We start from the raw sequence: 27,784 nt of genomic DNA on the forward strand, positions 1-27,784 counted from the left end.
CACATAATTTTCTACATGGCAATTATCCTACTCGCAAAGAAGAAAGGTCTATACAGAGCAGGGGAAATAATCAATGATGGTATACTATGAAGCTGAACTGAAATCAAAATCTGATATTCTAACAATTCTGCAGCCAAGACAAGATGGTAGAAAAAAGAACTCCAAGTCAACTTAAAATTTCTTCTAACCTCACTCAATTTATTCCTAAAGGACTATAACATTAGGATTTTAAATTGAATGTATTTCTTTATGTCTATTAAAGAATCAAGTTCTTAAAATATAGCAAATATGAATCTTGAATTTTAGGACAAAAGAATTATGAATAACACACAGAAATCTTATCCTAAACTACAATCTCTGATAAGAAGACTGACACATGGTACATCTAGGGAAAAGGAAAAAAAAAAAGAAATTAAATACTTAATCATATAATAACCATACCTGCAAACAGCCATTAGAAATAATATGCTTTTCCCTTCATGAAAGAAGAGTATTTTAACACAGAGCAAAGCAGGTACATTAATGTCTATAACTCCCTTCTTTTTTTTTAATTCATTAAGTTTTTTGGTATATTCTAGGTATACAATATGACATTCACATTGGGAATTTATACCTTTACATGATATATCTTGGTTCTTATCCGCCCCCCCATTCCCCTGCCCTCCCTTCAACCCTCTCCACCCCTCCTTGTTTACAAAGACTGAAAGTATAAATGAGGATCAAAATGTATAATAGGTAATGTGAAACAGGAAGAAAAGGTCCAAAGGGGAAGGGGAAGTGGGATGGGTAGGGGGAAGAAAAGAAAGAAAAGAAAAAAATATGAGGAAAGGAAAAAATGGAAATATAACTCCCTTCTTTGTTGTCAGCTTACATTCCATTTCCTATCTCTGACACTCTTGGGAGAATGATGTAGAAGTAGTTAGAAAGTCGCTCTGTCATTCTGCTTTCCTGCCTACCTCACTGCTCAGAGATCTTCCTTAGTCTTTATTCCATGCTGGAAATTTTATCAATCTTAGAGCTAAAACCGAAAACGTACCTAAAACCTGGTGTTGAAAAAGAGCTTAAAGGTACTTATTTAGCTGTATTTATTTTTCTCACCTCCCCTTCTGATAGTTTGGGATTACTAAGCAGCTTTAAAGGCCTTCCCATTGGGTCTCAGATTGCATGGCCAATATAGGAAAAGATGTTACGTTGTATCCAATATTAACATGATAGCATCTACAAAGTAATCCATTAAACCCCTCTCCCTTCCTCCACTCCACTCGCACAGTCTATTTTGTGACTCTTCTGTTTCTTCTAACGTCCCCACCATTGCCAATCAGAACTGCCTTTGGTTCCTCAGAAAAGCAGAACAGTGCAGTGATAATAAGTATAACACCAAAAATGCTTAAAGTTTTAATGACAGTTCCTCCCTATGTACCCTTGGATAAGTCCCTTGATCCTCTTCAACTTGGTTTCCTAAACTAATGACGTATTAGAATTGCCCTTGTAGAGTTGTTTAAAGGTTTTAATGTTTATTTATATACATATAAACTGTATATATATATATATTCATTTATTTATAAAACATTACCTGGCTCATCATGCGTACTACATGTTAGCTTTTATATTTATTCTTCCACAAATCTCATTAGCATTTAATTTCATCACTATCACCATGAGGTCTCATGCCATCCCATTGAAGACCTCTATGCCAACCTCAAATGATGTAGATAAAATTGCCAGGCAAATTTAATAACCCTTCCTGCAGCCCTAGCTTCTGTTTGTTGTGCTTTCAAACTTCCAATGCTTTATAAAATTCTTCTGGTTCCACTGCCTGCCTCACAAGCGCAAAGTCCCGAGTTCGATCTCCAGTACCAAAAAAAAAAAAAAAAGAATTCTTCTGTATTAAATGCCCTTTGTTTGAAACACCTAGTATGGTTACTGTTTTCCTAACTAGACTCTCATCTATAGTGCCTCAATATCAATACTAAAGAATCTGCTCATTGTGTCCTCACCTCTACTTCCAGTTTTTTCCAAAACATATCAAACATTACTGCCTAAATTATCCTAAAACAAAACTGTGTCCACATCACTCCACCATTCAAAAGTTTTATAAGATTCCCATTCACAAAACTGAAAACAACCTGGCATTCCAGACCCTCCACAATTATGACCAATACACATCTCCCATGTATATCTCCACCTACGTGTCCCCATACATCCTAACAGAACTCTTCTGTTTCCTAAAAAAGAATTTGTGCGTGTTTATGCTGTCCCTGTCTGATCTCTCTCCCTCCCCATTTTAACCATCTTAAATTCTGTGCACACAGGAGTCATTTCCATTACAAAAATACTTTTCTAATCCCATTTCCTCAATCCTCAGGTGATGATCTTAAAAAAACTATATGTGCACAAATTCTGTGATATTTGTCCCTCTAAGATTTAAAGCTTGAGTTTCTTACCATTAAGTATGCTAGAGCTAGTGAGTTGCTTAATAGAATAGGGTAAACATAATGATTTGTAACTTCAGCTCTTTGCTGTCACTTAACAATAAATGCTGCTTTCTGCTTTCACTTTACAGTAAATACTTCTACACTGTCCTCTTTTGACTCTCTGCCTTCTGCTTCTGGGTTAAGAGAGGAACCTACCAGCTGGATGGTAACAATACAAATACAACCAGGATAATACACTGAATTCCCATGTGCTGGTCACCTAGTTTCCACAATTACTAATCCATGGCCAACATGATCAATGTTGCATTTTAATTCTCAATGACTAACTCCTTGCAACTATTCTCAATTGTCTGAGAACTTGATAGGAGATTAGTGATTAATTACCACTCTCAAACTTCTAACAAAGATGATTAAATGAGCAAGTATATAGGAAGGTCACCTGGAATATAATAAGCGTCCCCCAAAATTAGCACTCATAGTATAAGCCACCTGAAGAATTGAAACCAAGTTTTGATCAAGGTTACTTAGATGCAATGATGATCATTCTCCTTGTATAATTGCCTGCTAGACTGGCCATAGCATAATGTTGAAGGCAACAGAAACTCATTGGGTAAGAAACCAGGAGTGCTCAGTTCCAGTCGCATTTATCTACAGACTTTTCCTTAAATCATGTCATGTCTTTCATCTCTGAATTACTTACCTCTAGCCTGAGTCGTTGGGACACCATGCCTATTTCAATGCTGACAAACACCACTCGATTTGACCCGTCAGGTTCCGCCATGATGAAAGCACGACTGTACAGCCTCGTGAGGAGGCCTTGTGCATTCTGGCCAGCTTTGCCAAAGCCCATCTAAAGAGAAAGAGAAACTCAGAGCCACTTGTCTCACTCCCCTGATACCAGCAACCAGGTACAAACATTTAAGAACAGACTTCTTCAGAAAGACAAAGATAAAATCTACATAATACTCTGCCCTGGGTGAGATGATATGTACACTTTCACAGATATAAATAATAATAGAAGCTTTAATGTTGCAAAAAATGTAAAGGCAAAGTATTGATCAGACCAGCAGAATATATTCTCTTTCATTAAGGCAGGGAGGGAGCTGATGTGGGTTGGGAATTGGAATTTAGGAATAATGATTAGTATACTTCAGGCCTTTGAGGGCCTATCTGTTCTTTGAAATGGAATCTTCTCCTGCTTCTCTTCTTCAAGCTCCACACTGCTCAGGAACTTCATGAAGACTGGACATACCTCCATGTTGGTTGCTTAGTATGTGATCTTTTTTCTGAAGAAACTGGCATCTTATGTCCTTTACTAAGAACACTTCTCCTTGGCTTTTACGACATTACTGCTCCCTGAGTTCAGCCAAGTCAGATCATATATACCTACCCCAAACCCCTTCATTTGTCACATCATAAAATCCACCCATCAAAACTATACCCAGGTCTTCAGAACACCCATCCACGGTTGGCTTCCCCCTCATGAGAGTGTACATGCAGGGTTCACATTTCAGGGCAACTTTTAGAATAGACAGCTTGGAATAATTCTTAAATCTAAAGTTTATTCAGTAAGTAAAAACAAATCCCATCTGACAACTTCACAGTCTAGTTCCTAGGGAGGTATTGACATAAATAGGCATTTCTAACATCATAGCCAAAGAGTTAAGTTTCAGCAGCTAACACTCCACCCTTGACCTATAGAAGTTTTATTTGGCCTGCATGACGTTGGCCAACACCAGATTTCCAATTTTAACTGCAGGTGACTGCATTTTTCAAGTGAGAGATTTAAAGCCTCAAACCTCCAGTTCAGAGACTTTCTGGCTTCTCTTGACAAAACTTTAAGACAAGGAAGTCCTGAGCCCACAGCTCTACTCATAGAAAGTGATCAATTCACTTTACAAAGGAGTTGTGGTTGAATAAAAGCTTCCCTCTTCCTTGTAGGATGATATTCCTTGTCCTAGACAGCAGCGTCAATTGAAAAGCTAGAAGATAATGATGATGTAATAATCAGGAATGAATGCAGGAAGCAAAATAATAAAATTATTTGTTTCATAGTCTTCTTGAGAAAATCATCATCTACCTACCAAATTGATATCTGATACTTGTCCTGTGCAGTCAGCTCGCCCAACACCAATATGGTAGCCACTAAAGTTCTGAAATAGAGGCTCTGGGGTCACTGGAGAGGTTTGAGTGGCTGTGGGACTCTGGCTTGCTGAAGTGTGTTGGGTTGTTAAAAAACCATGGTTTTCTGAATCTAAAACAGAGTAAGATATTTGAGAAACAATAATTCAGTATGCTTATTTGTCTGCTTCAATTAAAATACATAGGTTCAGGTTCCTAACGAAAAAATCTGTGTACATTCTCTTATAACAAGATACACAGTGAAAAACATCACGTAAGTCTTTTTGAAATCATAATTCTAAGTAGGATCTTTTTCTTGGACTAGAATGTTTAAGACTAAAAGTCCTAGGCCTTTGTTAAATGTTCTTCACCTTCTCATCATGAATGTTTCGGTGTCATACTCACTCATTTCATTCATTCCCCTGCTTTCTCTTCCAACCAAACAAAACAGATCTCAGATTCCTGCCATACAATTTGCTAAATCCAACCTCTGGCAATTTGTTTCTTCCATTCTCTCCATTCAGACCTATAACTCCATTCCTCTCCACCAACCAGTCTCCACTACTTCCTTCAGATCCTTTTCCACCGTACCTAGTTTCAGCTCAACTCCTCCCTCGAGGATGCCACCCAGCTGTTTCTACTCTGCTCTGGTTCTCCCTGGCCTTCTAAAGCCTTTTATTAATGCAATTAAGTCACTATATACTTGGTGACATAGTTCCACTTTAACTATTTTCATATCTATATGTGTGCACTTATACATACATATTCTATTTTAAACACACATGAATGTCAAGGAGGCAAAATGACAAAGAGATTAAGATGCAAATGCCAAAAACCAATTGCCTGGGTATGAAACCTTACTCTACAAGTTACTAACCAAACAAATTACTTAATGTATTTCACACCAATTTTCTCATTTATATAATGGACTAATATATATGCTTCCTGGGATTGTTTTGAACATCAAATTGTTAATACACTTTAAACCTTTAGAACAATAGCTGCTACATAGGTTTCATTCTCTTTACATATTTAGACACTATATAGTATATATATTTATATTTATATATATTATATATTTATATAGTTTTATATATTTATATTTATAAATATTTTATATATTATAATATTAATATATACTTATATATTATATTATATACAATGTATTATATTATATGTAAAATATTTTATATTATATATTTAAATATGTATTTATATAAATATATTTATACATTTATATATTTTTATATATTTAAATATATAATATATATTTGTTTTTTCCAGCCCCACACAATAGCCAAGAGTAGCCAGAACAGTAAATGTCAGTGTTACAAGGTATTAGTGGTCAGAAAGTGTCTTGTCAAGGTAATTACAGCTGACTTCTGGGATTCTAAAATTTTGGAACTAAAAATATTAGCAATCACCTGGTCCAGTCTCCTCAGGGTTACAGACAAGGACCCTGTAGCTTGAAGAAGTGACCTAAGCAAGATTTCATAAAGAACATGAGATGAATCAGGTGCCCAAACCAGATCCTCACATAAAACCTAATGCTCTTTCCACCAAATTCTCGATGGAGTCCAAGCCTGTCATATGCCCAGGCCCACATTTCCTACTTAACATCAAATATTGCAGGAAGAGAAGCAATATGTCTGCTTTTGCCACACAGCTATCAACATAGAAATGTGATATCAACTAAAGCCAAACCTAGCACATAGCCAAGAGCAACTTCTTCACAATCTTGGGGTCTCAGTTTCCTATATGTAAAATGGCACTACAAATAACTCCTGCCTTTATAGAAGTTTTGTGATGAGAAAATAGTATAGAATCCTTACTATAGAGTTTCACACAAATAAACCAATCAATATACAGTAACTACTACCATGAGAATAATATAGTTATTAGCAACCTCCTTGAGTCTCCACCTCCTAGTTCTCTAATTTGGAGAGCTAAAACTAAGTCCCAAAGATCTTTTCATTTCCACCACTGCAAGATCCTCTGCTCTGTCAATTGATGGAACAGAGGATGTCTGTTCCTCTGCATTTCACAAGGAATTCAAAGCACCAGGACATGGCAGAGAATATGCTAGAAAAGAAGCCACAAAAGAGAAAACTAAATTTAAAAATTCCATCTCTGAGCTGGGAGTGGTGATACATTCCTGTAATCCCAGCTACTTGGGAGGATAGGACAGGAAGATCACAATTTTAAGGCCAGCCGGGGGAACTTAGCAAGACTCTGTCTCAAAATTAAAAAATTAAAAGTTCTGGAGATGTAGCTCAGTGGCGCAGCTTTCCTGGGTTTGATTCCTAGTATGGAGTGGGATAGAGGACATTCCACCTCCATTGTCATTTTGTCTGAAGCCAGCCCTTCCTTCACTTTGGTCAAAGCATGCAATCCCCACCTATCTTCTCAGTTCACAAGTATGTATGCTAACCCTAAAGAAAGGCTGCATCAACAGTTTGTGATAGCTAAAACTGGGAAACAGCCCAAGTGCCCATCAACCGGAGACTGGATAAAGAAGATGTGGTTTTTTATAAGATGGAGTACTACTCAGCCATAAAGAACAAGAAACTAGGGACATTTTTAACCACATGGATGCACATTGAGGCCATACTCTTAAGTGAAAATAGGATACACATGTGTAAATACTGAATGGTTTCTCTGTTGTGAGAAACTGAAAGTGTAAATAAGGATCAAAATGAGGAATCGATAATGTGAAATAGGAAGAAAAGGTCCAAAGGGGAAGGGGAAGTGGGAAGGGTTGGGGAAAGAAAAGACAGGAATGGAATTAATGTGAGAAAATGAAAAAATGGAAACAAAGTTTTTGTAAATAGGCAGGGGCGGAGGGGTTAAAGGGAGGGCCAGGGAATGGGAAAAAAAATAGGAACCAAGCTATATCGTGTAAAGGTACAAATTTCTAATGATGAATGTCATCATATTGTATACCTAAAGTGTACCAATAAAATTAATGAATGAAGAAAAAGGCTAGGCCTGGGGATGTAGCTCAGTGGTGCCTCGTTTGCCTCTCAAGCACAAGGTCCTGAGTTTGATCCCCGGTAACGCAAAAACAAAAGGCTGCATCAAAGACCTATTTCCAGTTTTCCCCGTAAATATAGTCTACATAGTTTCAAAAGTTAAATTTGTTTTTAATAGCACAAAAAAAAATCAGGATCTGGACCACAGATTTAGCTCAGTGGTTCCACTGCCTGCCTCTCAAGCGCAAAGTCCCGAGTTCGATCCCCAGTACACCCCCACCCCAAAAAAATCAGGATCTAAAAATCCCAATTTTCAACTTCTCTTGAAAATTCAGGAATCTAAGACCATGTGACAACAAGCGCTCAGGAAAGCAGACCCCCTTCTCCAGAACTGCACCTGCACCCAGCCTGTTCTGTCTCTGCATTCCACTTCATTTACAGAACTTGATTTGCCTTCATAAGAATGTGAGTCTGAGGCTTGCTTCCCTAAAGCTTTTCACAGACCAAGTGACATTCACTAAGACTTTTGTTCTTCTTCTGCCCTCAGGAGAAGATGATGCCAACAAAGAAGCAAAGAGAGAGATTAGAGGCTGGGAGAAAAAGCTGATATTGCTGGGCTTTGAATGATCTTGGGCTGTGCTTAGATAAATGGAAAAGCTAAAGGCATGTGCCTGTCAATTGGCTATTTGAGGGCAAAGGTGAATTTGATTTAAAAAAATTGCTATCAATGCAGGAAGAGTAATTAAGTAAAGGTAAATGGCCATCCCAGACTGCTTAAGTACACACTACACAATCACCAGACATTGTTTCTTATCTTGATGCCTCCAGTAATCAAGAAATTTTCTGCAGATCTAAGAATAGTGCCCCAGAGGACCAATGACACTTGCCTTTCTGGTTTTCAATGGTGCCACTGGTGATAAACAAGAGGCTGAGAAGAGCCACTGTAATGGCAGTCATCATTACAAGGAGGAAGATCAGGCATGTCTCCAGCAGGGAGAACGTATGTTTTGCCATTTCTCCTGAGACAAAGAAGAAACATGACAGAGGAAAAAAAAGACAAAATCACAAATTAAATGCATGTGCATCAAACTGCCCAAGGGTAATAGAAATTAGCTTTTTCGTATTAATAGACTATGCCAAGGATAGGAAGTATAGAGCATACTTACCATGAGCTCCATATTCTAAGCCAATGGCTTCCAACACCAACCAATTACCACACATTTGGAGAAGGCTCAGATATGGTTTCAAATCACAGCACAATGCTCCTCCTGGCAACTACCACCTATGATTTGGCACTGGCAACTGAGATAAAATCTATTTCCTCTCCTTGATTCAAGCATACCACTTCCTTGTGGCAATGATGGCTGTTGATGGATCTGTACATGGGCCAAGACTGGGAATTCTGTCAGAAAGGATGATTGATACACACATACTGCTGTATTTAGGAGAAAAGGGAATGGGGTTAGAGCTATCCTCCATGTTCTAAGTAAAATTATTTTCTCAAGATGGAGGATAAAACTGATAACTTTGGTCTTCATGTACTAATTTGCAATGATTACCTGGCGAGAAAAGGATATAGGAAAGGGGATTGGCATTTCTCATCTCAAGCCAGGTGTTAGTAAAATTTCTCTTTCAGAGATCAGAATTCTCCCACACGTTTTGCATTCCTGTTTTATAAATGCATTTTTTTTACAGATTCCTTTCATATTTTTGAGAAATCAGCACTCAGAGTGGGCCTATAGAAGCTAAAATTTCATATATTGTAACAAGAAGTATAATATAATGGTTAGAAACTGGGTTCCAAAATCTAACTCCAGAGCTTAAGTCTCATTTCTACACTTACTGGGTCACCTCAGGAAATCCTCCCTCAATACTGAATCTCAGTTTCTGCATCTTCAAATAGGAATATAATGATAATTCTAGAACCTGTCTCATAGAATTTCTATAAAAATAAGGTGGTATAATGCAGGTAACACTTCTTTTCTTCCGTATGATGTAGCAAGTGTTCAAAATGTTAGCATTTATTATTAGATTTCACAATAACAAAGATTCAGTGCTCCTCTCTATTTTTGAAAGGAGGGTTATAAGAAGCTAGCACTAATGGATTATTGGAGTCAGAGGTGAGACTTTCAGAGCTCATTTTCTTAACTCATGCATTAGGATATATAAGCAATAATACGGGCTTGGAATCCCAGAACCTTTTCTTCAAATGAGTGATTTGTAGCTATGACACTGTTACCCCAAATTGCAAAATGGCAACAAATAGATGCATTTAATATGGCCCAAACAACTTCTTTGTTTTGTTTCAATTTCACCTAGATGACAAAATAAAAGATATTTGTATAGTCTCTCTGTAAAGATAAAGTTTACACTTAGAAATCTGAAAGTTCACATTTTCTTTCACAGTCATCCATAAATATGGCAGCAGCTGCTGTTGAGTTAGAGCAAGCATTCTCCAACCTACACCCATCCAGCCTTGTCCCTCTAAATCACTCCCTGGACTTTGTAGGGATTTGATTTCACAATCCTAGGTCTAGAGGTAAAATATCAGGATAACAGCAAACACTTCAGAGGTAGGATCAGTCAAAGACACTGGACATCTCACAGCTCCTGAGTATTGGGAACTTTCTTAATCCTTTAGTCACTCCCACAATCACCTTTGCTTCACAGCAAGGACAACCTTAAATCTAGGACAAAACTAGTTCCAAGGGCTGGGGATTTAGCTCAGTGGTGCTGCCGCCTGCCTCGAAAATGCAAGGTCCCAAGTTCAATCCCCGGTACCAAAAAAAGACACAAAAAAACTAGTTCATTGCTGTCTTCCTCCCAACTTCTATCATCAGTCCCAGGAATCCCAAAATGCAGTGAAAATATGCTTTTAAAACTTTCAAAACTAAAGAGATGTACTAGACAGTAGCTGCTTTCTCACAGAAAACTTCAAAACCATTATACCTAGTTCTTGCTCAAGGCTTTATTTTCTATGAGCCTTCTTCTGAGCCAAGATGACCAACAACTGGATGTCTCAAGCCCAGAGCATCAACACACAGATTGTGTGTGTAAATGTAGTCATGCAATAGGAGCCTTGGTGGTACAAATTTATATATGAATATGTACTTTCATTATATACTATTTAATTTTATTATATACTATATATAGCTAGAGATATATAGATCTTTTGGCTACTCCTGCTCTGCCAAACTGAATAACCCTGCGAAGCTTCTAGACAAGACAACAATGGCATTTGATTCCACATAAAAATTTCTACCTCATTGGGGCCAGGGATTTAGCTCAGTGGTTCTGGTGCCTGCCACGCAAGCACAAGGACCTGAATTTGATCCCCGGTACCAAAAAAAAAAAAAAAAAAAAAAAATTCTACCTCTTACTTAGACTTGAGTAATCTATTTCATACAGTTCACCACTCTATTTAGCTGCCATAATTGCTACCAAGACGTTAACAATCTTTTTAAACCACTTTGGCTAATTTTACTATCACCTTTAGAGAAATCAAACTTTAGGTTTGCACTATTTATTTCCCCATGATGATTAAGATATGAATTTGAACATGAGGCAGATGCCTTATCTGCCTTCAGAATGTAAATGCACCTTGAAGGGCTGAGCCCGTGATTACATCTTAAGTGATTCTAGATTTCATAATGGTTCTCAACCTGTCAAAACCTACAAGCTCGGTAATGAGACTTCTGTGACACAAAAGCAAGCCATTTAACATATCGTTTATAATCCTGGAGTCCCTGTTTTTCAAGGTGTCAGTAAAAAGTAACAACTTGGCAAAATGGGTTTCCAAAGCTATAAAAATGAAATGGAAGCTTTAACATTTTGTCAAGATCTCTGAGACAATAAGATGATTCATAATTTCCTTTTTTCCCTCCCTCTCCAAGAAAACAATCATCCTTACCTGATTCTACTACTCAGAAGAGTGTCTGTATCCTAGTAAAGCAAATGGGTATTCAGAACCCTGTGCTTTTTCCCTTTGCACGTTCCTGGGCTTAGACTTCTCAACTTGAAAACCTGCTGAAGAAAGAATTTTATAGTCAAGTCCAAGAGAGTTAAAGTTCTCATTAGCATATCTTTGTAGGCTTGGTAGCAGGATAAGATTAAAGATTGATTTAAAAAAAAAAAAAAGCTTATATGCGCAAACTCTCCTAGGACAGCTATTAGAGATAGAAGATGCAGATGGCCTCCTAGTCCAAAGGTCATGTCAAACCTTGTACAACTCTTCCAGCATAACAAGTTCTGTGGGAAGCCTGAAATCCAGGTCTCTCTGTCTCTCTCTCTCTCTCTCTCTCTCTCTCTCACACACACACACACACACACACACACACACACACACACACACACACACAGGCATCTGCCTTATTTACCACTACTCATAGAACCAGTGATCAGAAGCAACAGTGATGAATGATGGACATTAGTATGGCTTTGGATACCAGAGGGCAATATTTATACCAATTTCAGAACAGAAAAGTGATCTTAATTTTTAGGCACTTGCAAAAGAATGCAAAGTTTTAGATTTACTAAGAATATAAATAATTATACAATAGAATAAGAATATCATCCAACCATTAATATTATGTGAAAAAGTTTAATGACATTAAAATTACCTATAAATGTCTGATTTACATTACAATATGATCCTATTTTTAAAGTTTGCTTCTCTCTCTCTTTCTCTCTCTCTCCCCCTCTCTTTCTCTTTCTCTCTCACACACACATGCACACACACACATATATAACAGCAAAATATTAAGAAATAATTATCTGTTGATTTTTGGTTGGTTTTAGTTTTCATCTTTTTGCATCTGTAATAGCCATATACCATTTCATAATAGGGAAAATAAAATGTTTTTCCTCCTCTTAGAGAATGTATTCTATAAAACACTATTAAAAACAATAGCCCGTAAGAGACAAAGAAAACAAGAAATGGGACAACTCTCCTGCTTTTTGTTTGCTTGTATGTTTTTCTTAGTAAATTGGAGGTCTCCAGAATGCCACCTGTAGGCTGCTAAATTCTTTGCAGAGTAAGGAAAGAGACCAGCCCCCAAAGTTCCAACTGGAACACTAGAGCTGTAAGTGCCTTCAGCTAGATCATTTAGCAATGTATCTTAGATGTTTTCTGCTTCTACAGAAGAAAATGGATTAAATCATGGTAGTAAGCAATTATTGTATTAATTATGTTAGAATCCTTGGTTACAAGCAACAGAGAACAAATCTACCTAACTTAAGATGGGGAGAGTAGGCAAATTCATACCAAGAAAAGCTAACACCAAGCTCGGAAGAGCAACAATAAGGGAAGGTCTGCAGATCTAGAGAGCAGAAGCTATGGGACCATCTCTCTGTAGTGTTGCCATTAAGATGGATACTTCTCAGTTATCTTAGGTCTCTGAGTTGTTCCCCACAGCATTGGATTCTGACTGGCCCACCTCAGGTCATTCACTGACCCTTTCCTTAAATGAAAATCCTATCAAGAACATGCCAAAAGAGAGAAAGACAGTTTTCCTGAATAAAATCAAGATGGATTTTATTGGACAGATAAATACAGTCCACTAGTGAAGTGCTACTGGATTTCCTTCTCCCATTCTTCTCCCTTGCAGTGGGAGGCCCCCAGGGTGACTCATGTTCTCTTCCAAACCTCTTAATGTTTCTCATTCCTCATAAAAAGGAGCCACACTATGGCTCTATCTTAGTCACTTTCTCATTTCTGCTACCCAGTACTGGACACCTACAATTTAAAGAAGAAGAGGTTTATTTGGGCTCACAATTTTTAGAGGATTCAGTCCACAGTTGACTAGCTCAGACAGAATAGCATGGTGGAAGGGTCTTCTGAGAAGGAAAGCTGCTCATGTCATGCTAGCCAGGAAGCAGAGAGTGAAGAGAGGAACTAGGGAGGGAGATATACCCTTCCAGATCATATCTCCAGTGACTCCCCTGCAGCCAGGGGAGCTTCTACTAACAGCAAGTTAGCTATAATGCTCCTGTGATCCAATCATCTTCCACACACGTGAGGCTTTTAGGGTCATTTTAGATCCAAACAGTAACAGGCTTGTTCACACAGTCCTGCTCAATGGTGACACCTAGTCAGATAAGATCATTTTAACCAGTGATTAGTAGACAGCATAATATACCACTTCTCCAGGATAACATTTGAAGGCCCATACCTGATCCATAAAGGAGTGAGAATCATGGAGATTCCAACTGTGGCTGAGGAGGAAAGATGTTGGCCCTAGGAGACTTATGGTGCCCATCAAAAGTGCTGGCTCTGACATCAAATACAAGGCTATGGTGTGGTGAGATGAAGATGTAGTCAGGGCAAATATTTTAGGTTGTGCATACATTTTATGTCTGTCTGAGGGACGGACATTCAGATAAATCTTGTTAGCAAGGATAAGCTAACTGCCCTTCTCCAAACTCTACCTCAACATATTTACTGATATACACATATTCTACCCATTTTATAGATGAGGAAATAGACAGAAAAATCTGGTTTATAGAACAAAAAAGATGGTTAAAATGTGCATGATTCAGCAATAGTTATTTCAGGATGCAAGCCCAAGTCTCCAGACTGTAGATAAGACCTCTTATCCTTCACCTCTTATCCTTCAGATTACCACTGTCCACATCACCTTGATCTGGTCATGGCATGGCAGCCTCTTGGGATATGAAAGTCCACGTGTTCACTATTAGCAGTTGATGAAACAAACCCAGGTCCTCTCTTAACATCCTACCACGGAGGAAGAAACTATCCTGTACAAAGTAAAGGCAGCTAAGGAAACATTGTATTCAAGCTAGACTATTTCTTCTCAAATCCCAGGTCCTAAACCATTAACTCATAACTACTAGCATCTCCAATTTTCTTAATATTTTATCTATCCATACCAGCTCTTAAAAAGCATGGTACTACTTTTATATACTCCATGCTAATGGTCACATCCTTTTATTCTTTAACTTTTGGAATAATTGAAAGTTGAATTATTTTTAGAAAAAGTGTAATATGTATTTCATATAGCTCAAAGGAACAGTGATCTTTGGAGAGGTAGCTGTTTTTGGTGCTAGGGCACCAATCACAAGCACTGAAGCTGTAATATTTTATTATATCAGAAGTCAAACAAATCATCAAAATTATTAAAACTGTGTCAAAAGAACTAAAAGGTTCTTGCTAACCAAAGACTGATTAATTAGAGCATCAGTTTTAAAAAATAACCATAATAGGTTGAAATAAATTAGATCTATGACATCTTAATGATGATTCTCATTGATTATTTTAATTGTACATATTTATGGGGTACAGAGTACTATATATATCTGATCAAGGCAGTTAACCTTTCCATTACCCTAAACATTTTTAAACTGGATTAATATATAATGATTATATATATTTATGAAATATAATGATTTTTAATTCAGATATAAATTCTATATTAATCAAATCAAAATAACTAGTATTTCCACTTATGTATCATTAGTTTGTGTTTGGAGGCTTTAATCCCTTCTCTTATAGTTATTCGTAAAACATAATAGATTATTGTGAACTACAGTCCCCTTGCTGCCATAAAACACTAGAACTTATTGACCAATATAACTGTGCTACTTTTTAAAAGATGCTAGGGAATCAATTCATTTTTCTGAAAAATGATCTCAAAAAAAGGGGGAGAAATTAAGAAATAAAAAATTACTCTTCTTTTGCTGTATAAATGTATCTTGGGAAAGCCAAATATTTGAGGAGGGATAGTTTCTCACTATCAAATTATTATAGCTAGCAAATGAGAAGGAAATGATAGACTTAATAGGGCAATAGAAAGTCATACCTTATCTTTGAATAATTCTTACCAGAAAGTGAAATCTAAATTGGATCAGCCTCTAGATTTCAGTGCTTATTTACAGGAAGTACAAAACTGAATATGTCAGAGGGGAATGCAAGGATACAATAAGCAAAATCCAGGCTGGAAGAAATTCTGTGAAATGAATGACCTAGTTTCTTTAACAAACCAACTCCAGTGGAGAAGGAAAGAAGGAGGAGCAAGAGCAGGAGGGAGAGGTGAAGACATGGGAGGGAAGGACAAGAAAAAGACAGGTGGAAGAAATGGGAGGAGGAAGGAGGAAAGAGAAAAGCTCTAGATTAAAAAAAACTTGAGACATAACAATCAATGGTATGTTGTAAGACCCAAACCAACATTACATAGAACCTGATTCAAAGTGTTCTTTTGAGGCTATGAGACAATGAAGGAAACTTCTATACTGTCTAAATGTTTTGATGGTAGTGAGGGATTATTGTTAAAATGCTAGCATGATAATGATATTGTGATTATATTTTTGAAGAAGTTTTTGTCATTCAGAGATGCATTTTGAAACAGATTTTTTTAAGAACACAAAACTTGGATGGGTAAATGCATGGATGGACAATTCAGGGTGAAGAGAGGACAATGAATGAGAAATAAAATTCATTCTTTGCTATGCTGGTTGACAGGCAAAGGGTACGTTGAAAGCACTATGGCAGACACCATGGAGTGCTTCACTCAACACACGTTCCAGTACCTAGTGGGCAAAAGCTGAACACTCATTTGACTTGATTTCTTGACGTGGTTTAGGTTCTGCTTTTCAGATTCACTTGCATGTGGTTCTGACTCAGAACTGATTGATATACTTGGAAGAAGTGATGCATGGGACATCCATTTTACCAGTTCGGATCTCGGCAGCATGAGTCTCAGGTAGCAGCCTGCCAGGTATCCCTGGATGCCACAGTCTGCTTCCTCATTCTGTAACTGTGACCAAGGTTGGCTATCCCAAAGCAGCGCAGTTCTATGATTTAAAAACTGGACAGTTGTTCTTGGGAGCTCAGCCTCAACCCTCTGACTTCAGCCTTCCCCATGAGGCTGAGATATCTCTCTCTATCCTTTACTAAGGCCTTTTCTTTTTAAGCTCCTGCAAGTGGATTCTGTAATCTCTAGCTAAGAACCTGTCCAAGCTAAATCTCACACTCCAAGAATTGGCCTCATTGTATGCCAAGCTGTCTCTGAGAATATTTTTAAACTTAAAAGTAACAAGCCGTCTGGCACAATAAATTTTTCGTTAGGTCCAAAAAAAAACCCTTAGTTTTTAGTATGCAGGGTTAGGGTTACCATCTCATGGTAATGCACAGGATGGAAAAATCTCCTTGAACTCCAAAGCAGTCTCATTATCAGTTCAGGAAAGACTCACCTTTCTGCTTGTCTCAGTTTATCCTTGATCTCAACCAGCAATCGGTGGAAGAGAGATCCTTGCCACTCGAATTGGAATGTATGTTTCTTATTTAAGCACTTTTGCACCCATCTTACTCTGAGTCTGAAGCTACAACTAGGAACATGCCATAGGGAACCCAGGAGCCCAAGTTCCCAAGGGAAGCCCCAGACTCAGCCACAGTGGTGTAGGACTGTATGATTCCAAATTCAATGACTCCCTTAGCCTCTATTGTATTTAAAAATTAATGGTTAAAATGTGCTTGTTAGTTCTGGGATAATAGATAAAATCTGTAGCAAAACAAAGTTCCTAAGTAAATTACTCAACCCCTTGTTTGTCTGGAGAACGAATGTTCCCAGGCCCACTGTCGGTAGAACAATCCATCAATGTCTCTGCAGACCGTCAGTACATGACAGTCGTGACCATATGGTCGTGACCATTACTGTGTGTGTCTTCTGACCATTAGTACGTGACAGTCGACCACTAACCTTTGTTCCTTTTTTTTCGTACATCTACATGTTAAACTCCCCCTCAACCCCCTATAAAACAGCCTCGGACTCTGAGCCAGTTGCCTCTCTAAGCTATTTTGCTTTGGGAGTGCCGTCTGGCCAGACTAATAAAGGTCTGTTTACTTTCCAACTTGTCCGGTGTGTTCCTTCCCGGGTGTTCGTCGCTGCAGTCAGCTCCTCGGAGCGCTTGGTAAGGCCCTCGGTCTTATAGTGGCAGGCCAGGAAGAAGACAGAGCATGATAGAAGAGGACACCACCAGTCTTCTTTCCCCCAGAAATTCACAAAACTCGCATTCCCAGCAAAGGATACAAGTAGATGCTGACAATCCTGCATTTTCCAGAGCACAGGAAATCTATACCAGAGTTTCTCTCTTCAAATTTACCCTACTTCAGCCCTCAGTAAAAAAGGAAAAAGATAAAGAGGTATTGAGGAGTTGGGAAGGACTGGGATTTGAATCTAAAGATTCTGATTTGTTTCCTGAATCTCTCTGCGCTTTACTTATTATAAGAACAGAGACCTTAATAAGAACTTACCTTGTTCAAAGAACTTACCTTGTTTAAAGTTCTTTACTAATTTTATAACAGGATACAGTTAGTTATTACATTAATTAGGATAAGTGTGCATACACAAGAGTGTGTAAGTTTTGTGTGTTTTCAAACCTATACCCCAGTTATCTTTTCTTGGTGTATCTCTTTTTTTTTTTTTGGTACTGGGGATTGAACTCGGGATGTTGCGCTTGAGAGGCAGGCAGCGGAATCACTGAGCTAAATCTCTGGCTCTTGATGTATCTCTTATGTCCAGTTCCAAAGATCTTCCTCACAGTTTGATAAGCTCTGCCTTGAGAATAGAGTGTCTTTTGCTACTTTCAACGTATTCAGAGGGCTTAAAAATCTAGATAAAACTGAAATCGCAGAATCACCTTATTTCTCCTTCTAGATAAACACCACAGAGCTGCATAACCTTTTCCAGACTATCTGAAAATTATTCCCAGATTTTTCTTTTTCCAAAACCATAGATAAGAATTTATTCCATTTGGCAGTGACAAATGTGACCTGTTTGACATGCAAGATTACAAAGGTAGACTGGGAGAGAGCAGGCTACAGCTGCATTTATCATCATTTCAGGGACAGCACGACAATGTCTTTGATGTAACTCTTGCCCTCTGCATAAATCTCAGATGCTTAGCATCTCTTGCCTGGTCTATGCATCAATGGGAAAAGTTCCACATCATCCTTCAATAGAACTTGGAAAACATATTTTTAAAAAGCTGACTGTATGAGAGTCCATCTTGACTCAATTGGTATTTTCTCTGTCTAATACAGGGAAGGAAAAAGGAGAGGCTGAGCAGTTTAGCATGAAGGTATATTGTCTTTAATGTATTGGGCACAAACCAACCTGCAGAGGAATTCTGAGTGGCAAGAATCACCCACTTCCTTGCCTGGAGCAAACTCATTGGCAAACAAGTGTTAGAGAATCCCCCATTAGATCAGTCAAGAAACATAAAGGAAGACAAACCAGATAATCCCTATGCCAGAGAGTGAAAGCACAGCATTTCTCACATTGTCTCTTACTGCAGTTGTCTTCCCCCTTCCCAAGGACAATGCAGTTAAGATCTAGGGGTGTGGGGGAAGAAAAGGTTCTTGCTGCTCTATGTACTTACCTGGCAGGATAATGCCTGCAGGAGGATTTAGCACCCTAGGTTTATCATTGATTTGAGCGGTGACAGAGCCAAGTGACATTAGAAATATCCAAGCTCAAAAGATACAAACAATGAAATAAAAGTATCTATCTGATACTCTCTCTATTTTATGGAGGTCAGCACCAAACTTTGATGTGAACTGAAGGCTGAGGTGGGGCCTGGGGTCTGTGGTAGAAAAGTGAGATAAGTAAGCTCCCCAAGAGTCCAAAAGGCCAGCCAAGGAAAGTTTATGCAAAACAGCCAGATTAACAAAGGCAATCACGCAGGAGTCTTGAATTTGCAGAAGTCAAAGACAAGGTCCAACTTAGGTCAGAGCCAAGATGCGGTCAGACAGGGATGGAATCGAAGTTAAAGTTGATGAGGCACCAGTCCACAGGGGTTGGAGGTTGAGTATATGTCTTCCACAAGTGGTATGCATGACTCTAGTTTATAGATCAGGATAATAGAGGGACATGTGTGGGTTGGACTGGCTTATCCACCAGCACAAGAAAGACAATAATTAAAACAACATCTTTGTAAGCTCTTATATGTAGACACTTATCAAGCCAGGGCAAGAATAGTCACCTTTAAAAATATTTTTAAAATAAAATGAAATAAACTTATTAAACTCCTTGTATGTTCCAGACATTGTCTCAAGAACATTACATGAAGTGCCTTGCACAGTCAAAAACTCTATGAGGATGGTACCATTCCATTCCTCAATTTAGATTTGAATAAAAAAAAAACAGAAAAACTAAGGGCCCAGGATTTAGCTCAGGGGCACCTCGTGCCTGCCTCCCCAGCACAAGGTCCTGATGCAAGAAAAAGAAAAAAAAAAAAAAAAAAGAATTGAGTCACAGAGAAGTTAAACAAATAGACAAAGGCAACATAGACAAGCTAGATTCAAAATCAGATCATTGCCCTCAGAGTTCTCTAGTTTAATTATTAACTACACTATGCAACATAAGCATGTGTCTTTTAATAATAGCAACATACTTGATAGCCTCAGAATAACAATAAATAATGACACAAAGTAATCAAAACCCACAATGCTATTATAAAAAGAAATCAAACATTTAGACTTAGGGATTATGAGAAGTAAGGATTGTTCTAGGCCAACCTCCTTATCACAGAGATAAAGTTACTTGCCCAAGGTCACTGTGGTGAATATGTGCAGCACTCAGTCATATCTGGTTCTCTATGCCTTCGTGGGTACATAGCAAAGTGATGTTTTCCCCTCCAGTGGTTACTACCAAAGAGCTGTGGATGACAGTGACATGTGTCACTTCTGGACTGAACTATTTCATCCTGAGGCATTTGAGAGGGGGTGTGGTGTGAGTTCCACATGGTCTCTCCTCCTCCACCACAGTCACCATGTGTCCCAAATGTCAGGTTACAAGATCTCTGAGTCACCACATGGAAGATACCAACCTGAGAATCATCACACCAGGAGTAGGATTGGCATAACAATAAATAAATATTTGCATGTTCAGCACCTAAGATTTGGGGGGTTTATTTCCACAACAAACTTCCTGCCCATCCTGATTAATACAACTACAGTGCCATTTAATACAAATGACTCCTTACCAAAATTATAAATCCTCTTCTTGAATTTCTCAGTCGAATAAACACCTTAAATTAAATGGCTTTATCTCTACTTTTCAAAAAAAAATTTTTTTTGGTACTGGGGATCGAACTCAGGAACTTGTACTTGCGAGACAGGCACCAGAGCCACTGAGCTAAATCCCCAGCCCTACTGTTCAAAAAATATTAAAATTTCTTTAATTCAATATCAAATTTCATGGAATTTCAACTCTAAGACATAATCAAAAACAGGAAGTAAATTTAAAAATTACTCCAGATCACAAAAAATTCATGAAATAAAGCCCATCCCTTTTATACCATAGAAGAAGCATTTCAACTTGTTCAGATCATGATGAATTTTAATTTATATGCAATTCTAACCAATTGTCCTTTTTCTTCTGATCATAGAAGTTAGAATAATCCAGGTTTTTGGAATCAAGCACACAGGTAGCAAACGTGAAAGTTGAAAGAGACTCAAATGAAAATGGCTCAGTCCATTAGTGATTGGAGTAACAATTGGATCATCTAACAATCTGGAAGAGGGCTGGGGATTTAGCTCAGTGGTGCTAGCTATGCTGGCCCCACAAGCACAAGGTCCAGAGTATGATGCCCCATAACACAAAAAAATAAAAAGTAAAAAATAAAAATAATCTCTGAGACAGAAGAATGTGTAACACATTTGAAAATACTTTCCACCAAGATGTTTATTTTGTTTTGTTTTTGCACTTTGGGATTTAAATAAAGAAGTGCAAGTTTTAAAGCTACTAAAAATACACACAAAAAGACAGAAACAGAGATAACTAGACTAACCCATTTCAAAATGACACTTTTTTTCGGGTGGGCTTTGAGGAACTTTCATGTTCACCATTTTTACTCCAAAATATTTTAAATTTTTCTGCAATGACTATATATTATTTTTGTTTTTTGCTATAAAGGTAATTTTTTGTGTGTGCTATTATTTTTGTGCTACAAAGGTAATTTTTCTAAAGGGGTGAATTCATTTATAGGCAAAAATCACATCAAATGAATAATTCCCCAACCAAGCTAAAAAAAGAGATGGTGACTCTACTACCCAACTCTATGCATCATCAAATTAAGAATGAAAGCAGAGTTTCTGCTTCTTTTCTTAGATGTCTGACCCCATCTGGGTGGAGTTCATAAGTGAGTGGTTTGAGGACAGGGGACTTTTGGAAGTAACAAGGCATCAGCCAAACTGATCAGGACTGATGGAACAAGGTGTGTTCCACCTACTTATTCACTTTGCTAATCAGAAAACAAGCTGAGCTGCCTGCCACGCCCAGTGAGATAACCCTTGGATGCATCATAAAAGATAAAGTTTCTTCTTAATTGGGATTTACAGGAGGGACTTGATTACACTAGGTTGCCTGGAGCTATGGCCAAATTATCAAAACTGCTGCCTTGCAAATCTGTCCAGAGAGTTGAAGATATGATTGGAAACCAGCATTTTTCCCATTCCTATGCGTCAGTTCTAGGGTTGATATATTCAAAACAGTTGCTGATTCAATTTGGGCGCTGCCCAATCAGAGCAGATGCCAGGTAAACAATGGGCAGGACTGCATTCCTGCTGACTATCAACCAGCCTGGGTGAGCTTCTTTTTAGACAAATTATGAGATTTGCATTGGCTGAGAGGTTTCTTCCTTCAAAGACCCAATCATTGAGTTATAAACCTTAGAAGTAGAATGAGTAGTCATAAAATAAAGCTAAAAAGAAAAAAGAAAAAGAAAACTCTCCAATCTCACCTCACACTGCTAAAAAACTACTTCAATCCATCATGAAGGAAACAAACTATCAGTAGTAGTTTTATGAAGTTTTAAGAGCACCATTAAAGAGAAAAATCATCAGAAAACTGGCACGATGTCCCTGACAGACCTGCCAGCACTACTGGGTGAGGATGCCTCTAGCCAAACCACAATTTTGCCATTTCAAAATACAATGTGCAATGAAAGAAAGCATATTGCTGTAATATAGGTGGGTTATAAACTGAATAATCCTTCAAATCCCTTCCAGGGAGAGAAAACAAAACCAGTTTGTAGAGGGAAAAAAATGAAACGATAAACAAATGCTTTTTTTCCCAGGAAAAAGGGGGTGCATATGTGTGAAGCAGGCCTCACATTCTTATTTAAGCATAAATATGTGGACACATTTAACAACTCCCCTAAGAGTTGAGTGCTTTAGAGCAGGTAAATGTGTAAGGGAAACCTGAAGATTCTATTTTCAAGAGAATAGCACCAGATAACAACAGGTGTTGAGACAATGGGAATGAGTAATGACTCACAATAAGAAAATCTGTGCCCTGCTGTGGCGGTTAATCTTAGTCCTGTCAATTTGAATGGCATGGGAGGATCCTAGAGGATTAGTGAATCACACTTCTGGGTGTATCTGGGTGGGTCACAGAGGCACAATCCTGGTATTGCATCGGTCCCTCACCCTTTGGTTACTGGGACTGTTTACCGGCTCTACTTTCTGGCTGCCATGAACTACACAGTTTTGCTCTGCCATGCCCTTCTGCCATGATGTTCCTGCCTACGAGACTGCCAACTCTGTACTCAATTTCCTGAAACTGTGAACCAAATTAAACTTCTGCTCCTTTAACTTGTGGATTTCAAGTTGGAGTGACGGAAAAGTTGGAGTGTTTGAGTGATGGAAAAGCTGACTACCATTATACACTTATCTAAAGGGTGTAGCTGTCACTCATTTGCATCACAAGGAAATTTAGCCCCAGTGTTAATGGAGCGCCCATATTTAATGAAAAGTCAGTACTACAGATGTTTGTCTCAAACTTCTTGATTTTTTAAATACAGGAAAAAAATTTTAAGAAAATAAAATAGGTTTAGCATTCTTCAAGTCAGTGCTATGCCAGACAAATTTAAAATATGTGATCCATAAGTTGCAACTTATGATATAATCCTTTTTTTCTTCCCTTTAAAACTATTTTCTGAACATTTGTGGACTATCAGATATTATGCTAGGGCTAGATGATATAATTCCTAAGACAAAGTTCCTGCCCTCAAAAATTCCTACAATCTGGGCTGGGGATATAGTTCAAGGACAGTGTTGGCCTGTCATGCACAAGGCCCTGGGCTCAACTCTCAGCACTGAAATGAAAAATCTTATAATTAAATATAAGTCAGAGATGATGCATGGGTAATTCTAAAGTCTACTATTGTGAGGCCTGAGTGACTCCATTTTAAAATTTGGCCCCATCTTAGAGTAAGGTGGCCTGGACATAAACTCTAGTTCCAAGAAAAACCACAAGATGTACTTTGGCCACCTGCCTGTGATAATGTTCAGCAGTCCCCTAGCAACTAGCCTAGCAACAGCTAATCAGTAGCTGCCTCAATGTCCCAGATGCTCTTTTCGATGGCCTGCAACAGCTAATCAGTAGTTACCTCAATACCCCAGTATCCCAGATGTTCTTTTCGATGACTTGAGCAGCTGTTTGCAGTTCAGCGTGCAAGGCACAGCCAATCAGGTTTAAACTTTCAAAACTTGCTAAATGCTAGCCAATCATGTGATTTGCGTGTGATTTGAAACCCCGCGCCTTTTTGAAAACCCCACGCCTTGCTGTAACCTCTATAAAAACCCCTGGTGTTTTAGAGTCGGGGCTCTCAATCCTGACCCACTGGGTCAGTGTCGGATGAGAGAGAGTCCCTGCTTGAGCTTGAATAAACGACCCTCATGTGTTTGCATAGGAATCGGCTCCTTGGTGGTCTTTGGAGACCTCGCGATCTGGACACAACACTATGAGTACCTCTGGGGTATATAATAGGAAATTCTAGAAAATGGAGTTTGCCAGAAATGAGGTTAAAAAGTAGCTTTGCCAAAGAAGTAATGTTGAGACCAAAAAAGTAGCCATTAACCTAATATACCAGTTATCTTTGGCTGCATAACAAACCACTCCAAAATATAATAGCTTAAAATAACAGCAATTTATTTAGCTCACAAATCTGTGGGTTAGCAATCGGGGCTGAGTCCAGTTGGGCAGCTCTGATATGGAACTGGCTAACACACTGACAGAGCTGCTAGGTTGGCTGGAGGCTGCTGGTCTAGGATGGCCTCCACTTGGGCAATTTATCTTTGCCCCTCAGGGTCTCTTATTTTTCAGCAGGCTACCTAGGGCATGTTCCCATGGTAACTGGGAACTCTTCCAGGAGAAGGAATGGGACCCTACAAGCCTTTTCCATGCCTAGATGCAGAGGTGGCACACTGTTAACTTCCTCTGCATTCTGTTGACCAAAGCAAGTTTCAGGCCCAGTTCTGATTCAAGAGGCAGGGAAATGGTCTCTTTCTCCAGACAGGAAGTCCCAGAAGGTGCAGAAGGTGTAGTAGCAGGGAGAAGAACCGTGGCCATTTTGGCAATGTTTTCCACCTGATAAGAAAGCACAGTGTGTGCAAAAGCCTAAAGCTAATTGAGAGAGAAAAAGGAGTTTGAGAAATTCCAAGTGAGTTGGTATGACAGGAGCATAAAAACAAAGGGGTTATTAGGGAAAGATGGCAAGGTGTTCAGAAAAAGCACAATCATAAGGGACTGTAGCCCAGTGAAACTGAAAGGTTTTTTCAAAAGAGCTTTCACCCTACACATTACCTATATGGTAAATACAAAACAGCCACTAAAGTGCTACGCAAAGTTAAACATAAACATCCTAAATAAGTGCTCTGGGAGTTCGTACCTAATTTGAAAAATTAGGTGAGATGTTATAATGAAACCAAAATTTAAGTCAAAATTTGAAGAACAAAAAATGATTTTCCATGGGTGATTCTAAAGTCTACTATGAGTACCTCTGGGGTATATAATAGGAAAGTCTAGAAAATGAGGTTTGCTAGAAATGGGGTTAAAAAGTAGCTTTGCCAAAGAAATAATGTTGAGGCCAAAAAGGTAGCCATTAACCTAAAACATCAGTTATCTTTGGCTGCATAACAAACCACTCCAAAATGTAATAGCTTAAAATAACAGCAATTTATTTAGCTCACAAATCTGTGGGTTAGCAATTGGGGCTGAGTCCAGTTGGGCAGCTCTGATATGGAACTGAAGTGAGCACAAAAACTGAGCACTAGCTGAACTGCAGGAGCAGTAAAATCCATACTGTTTACAGTAGCAAGCAGTGTGGCTTGGCTGAGTTAAGACCAATGCTTCTGAGGTTGTTTCTACTTTACCATCCTGAAAGATGATACTTATAAGTAATTCTTTCATATTCGTACCCTGATTATGCCAGAGTTAAGTAAGGCAGGATATGGAGTTATGTATGAATGCCAGCTCTCTGACTATAACTCCACCCTGTCCCTCCCATCAGTGCTTTGTGACACCAAATCTAAGGCCCACTAATGCAGACTTTTGTAGAAAGCAACGAAAAATACAGCTAAGAAGGTTAGTTACAGGCAGAGCTTGGAAGTGCTCAGATGCCAGGCTAAGAAACTGAAACAGTGAAGGCAGTAAAATGTCTCTGAACATTTTTGCATAAAACTAACATTTTTTGCATAAAACTGCTTTTTTCAATCATTTATCTGGTAGAAGTGAATAAAATTAAGTAGAAAGAGCCTAGGAGGTTTCTTCTCTATCCTCTTCTATTCCAGACATAGCTAATCAACTAATAGACTTTGTCCTAAGCTAAAACAGATCCTTCAAATTCTTCCCAGCCAACTGTTGTAATGGTGATGAGTCAAGTTGAACTTAATGAGCTAGAGGCAGGCAACTACTTAAGAGGTGAGACACCATTTAAGAGGGAAGGGAGTGGAAATAGGAAAGGAAAATTCCTTGAGAAGTACTGGTGAAGCATGTCAAAAGGATTTGGAACTTGCTTAATGGAAGATGGGGAGTATATAACCAAATATCACTCCAGTTTTCTAAGGTTGTGAAAGAACTGTGGTGCTATTGATATAGGGGGAATAGATGTAACTCCCAAACCTATGAGATATCTGAAACACAAGTTCATGTTCTCTAAAATCAAAGAATGAATTATTGGAACAATGGAGGTTAAGAGTAGGAAAAATTTATTGAGAGAAAGATAGCATCTGTCTAAGAGAGACAGAAAGGAGACTAGAATATGGGTAGCCTGCCCCCACTTTTCAAAGGTGTTTTATATGCTAAAACCAGGAGGTGAGGTGGGTACAAAGTGAGACCAAACAATGAGACCCAATGGAAAAGTACAAGGTAGGCATGAGGTGGGACAAAACCATGATCAACCAATAAGATTACAGGTACAGTTGCCCAGGTAATATTGATTAAATGGGGATCAAATGGGAAAGCAAGTCAAGTATAAGGAATTTCTGGAAAAGGAATGGGCTAGGGAGATTGATGTCTTTTTAGAATATCAATCACTGCTATTCATCTCTAGGGAAAGTAGTACCTCTTTTCTTTTTATAATGGTAACCAGTGCATGTGCCTCAATTCTTTTTTTATGCTTAAGACCCAGCATTGTCTAACTGCCTTATAATAATTTCTAACTAATTTAGCTATCTGCAATACTACTAAACAAAATAATAATAGTAAATTTTTAATTTAAAAAAAAAAAGAAAACTTAGGAAAACATACTGATTGGCAAAGGAAAAAGAAAATAGATAAAGTTTGAGTGTTTGGAATAAAAACCAAACCTAAAAGCATCAGAATGAAGGTTGAGTCTAAAATTTGTAACAACAATCACAAAAACGAGAATCTCATGAATATAACATTTCTCTCAAAGATTCTCCTTGGCTGATGCAAAGAAGAATATCATAAGACTGACAGGAGTCCACAAAAAAACAGGAGAAAGTACAATTGACATAGAAAAAAACTGTTCACAGAAGTAATAATAGAAAAATTCCCAGACAGAGGTGGAGAATTGGGCATACAGATAAGTGAGGCATATAGAACTCCACCTAGACATGATAAAAAGAAAAAATCTACACATAGGCATATAATAGTCAAGATTCCAGAAACCCAACAGAGACACAAAATCCTACAGGCAGTTAGAGAAAAGAAACAAATCACCTACAAAGGAAAGCCCATCAGAATCATGGCAGACTTCTCAACACAAACCCTCAAATCAAGGAGAGCCTAGAGTGAAGTATTTCAAGCCCTAAAAGAAAATAACTTCCAACCTAGACTGTTATATCCTGCAAAATTACCTTTCAAAATCGATGGGGAAATTAGATACTTCCACAACAAAGAACATCTTAGAAATTTCATGAACACCAAACCAGCACTCCAAACAATTCTAAGCAATATCCTAGAAAAAGGCAATGAAGGCCCCAAATCTGTGAGG

General features: G+C 38.2%; 1 protein-coding gene across 6 annotated transcripts in view; it reads right to left on the reverse strand.

The window, feature by feature from the left end:
* Positions 1-27,784, reverse strand: part of Asah2 (N-acylsphingosine amidohydrolase 2) — a 144,641-nt gene that overhangs the window by 106,144 nt on the left and 10,713 nt on the right. For 2 of the 6 annotated variants that reach the window (XM_087184857.1, XM_087184855.1), the window contains exons 1-5: positions 20,090-20,224; positions 11,439-11,551; positions 8,416-8,547; positions 4,520-4,689; positions 3,136-3,285 (exon numbers count right to left, since the gene is read on the reverse strand). In XM_087184857.1, coding sequence (XP_087040983.1) covers positions 3,136-3,285; positions 4,520-4,689; positions 8,416-8,542 — 447 coding nt within the window. In that variant the 5' untranslated portion in view covers positions 8,543-8,547; positions 11,439-11,551; positions 20,090-20,224. Of the gene's footprint in view, positions 1-3,135; positions 3,286-4,519; positions 4,690-8,415; positions 8,548-11,438; positions 11,555-20,089; positions 20,225-27,784 lie in introns of those variants that run through there. The other 4 variants (XM_087184856.1, XM_021239109.2, XM_021239112.2 and 1 more) reach the window with 4 other exon arrangements.

The sequence above is a fragment of the Heterocephalus glaber genome, unplaced genomic scaffold (genome assembly GCF_053883595.1).
Source record: "Heterocephalus glaber isolate CG9 unplaced genomic scaffold, H.glaber_assembly_v1.0 deba00001497, whole genome shotgun sequence".
NCBI classification, from domain to species: Eukaryota; Metazoa; Chordata; class Mammalia; order Rodentia; family Bathyergidae; genus Heterocephalus; species Heterocephalus glaber.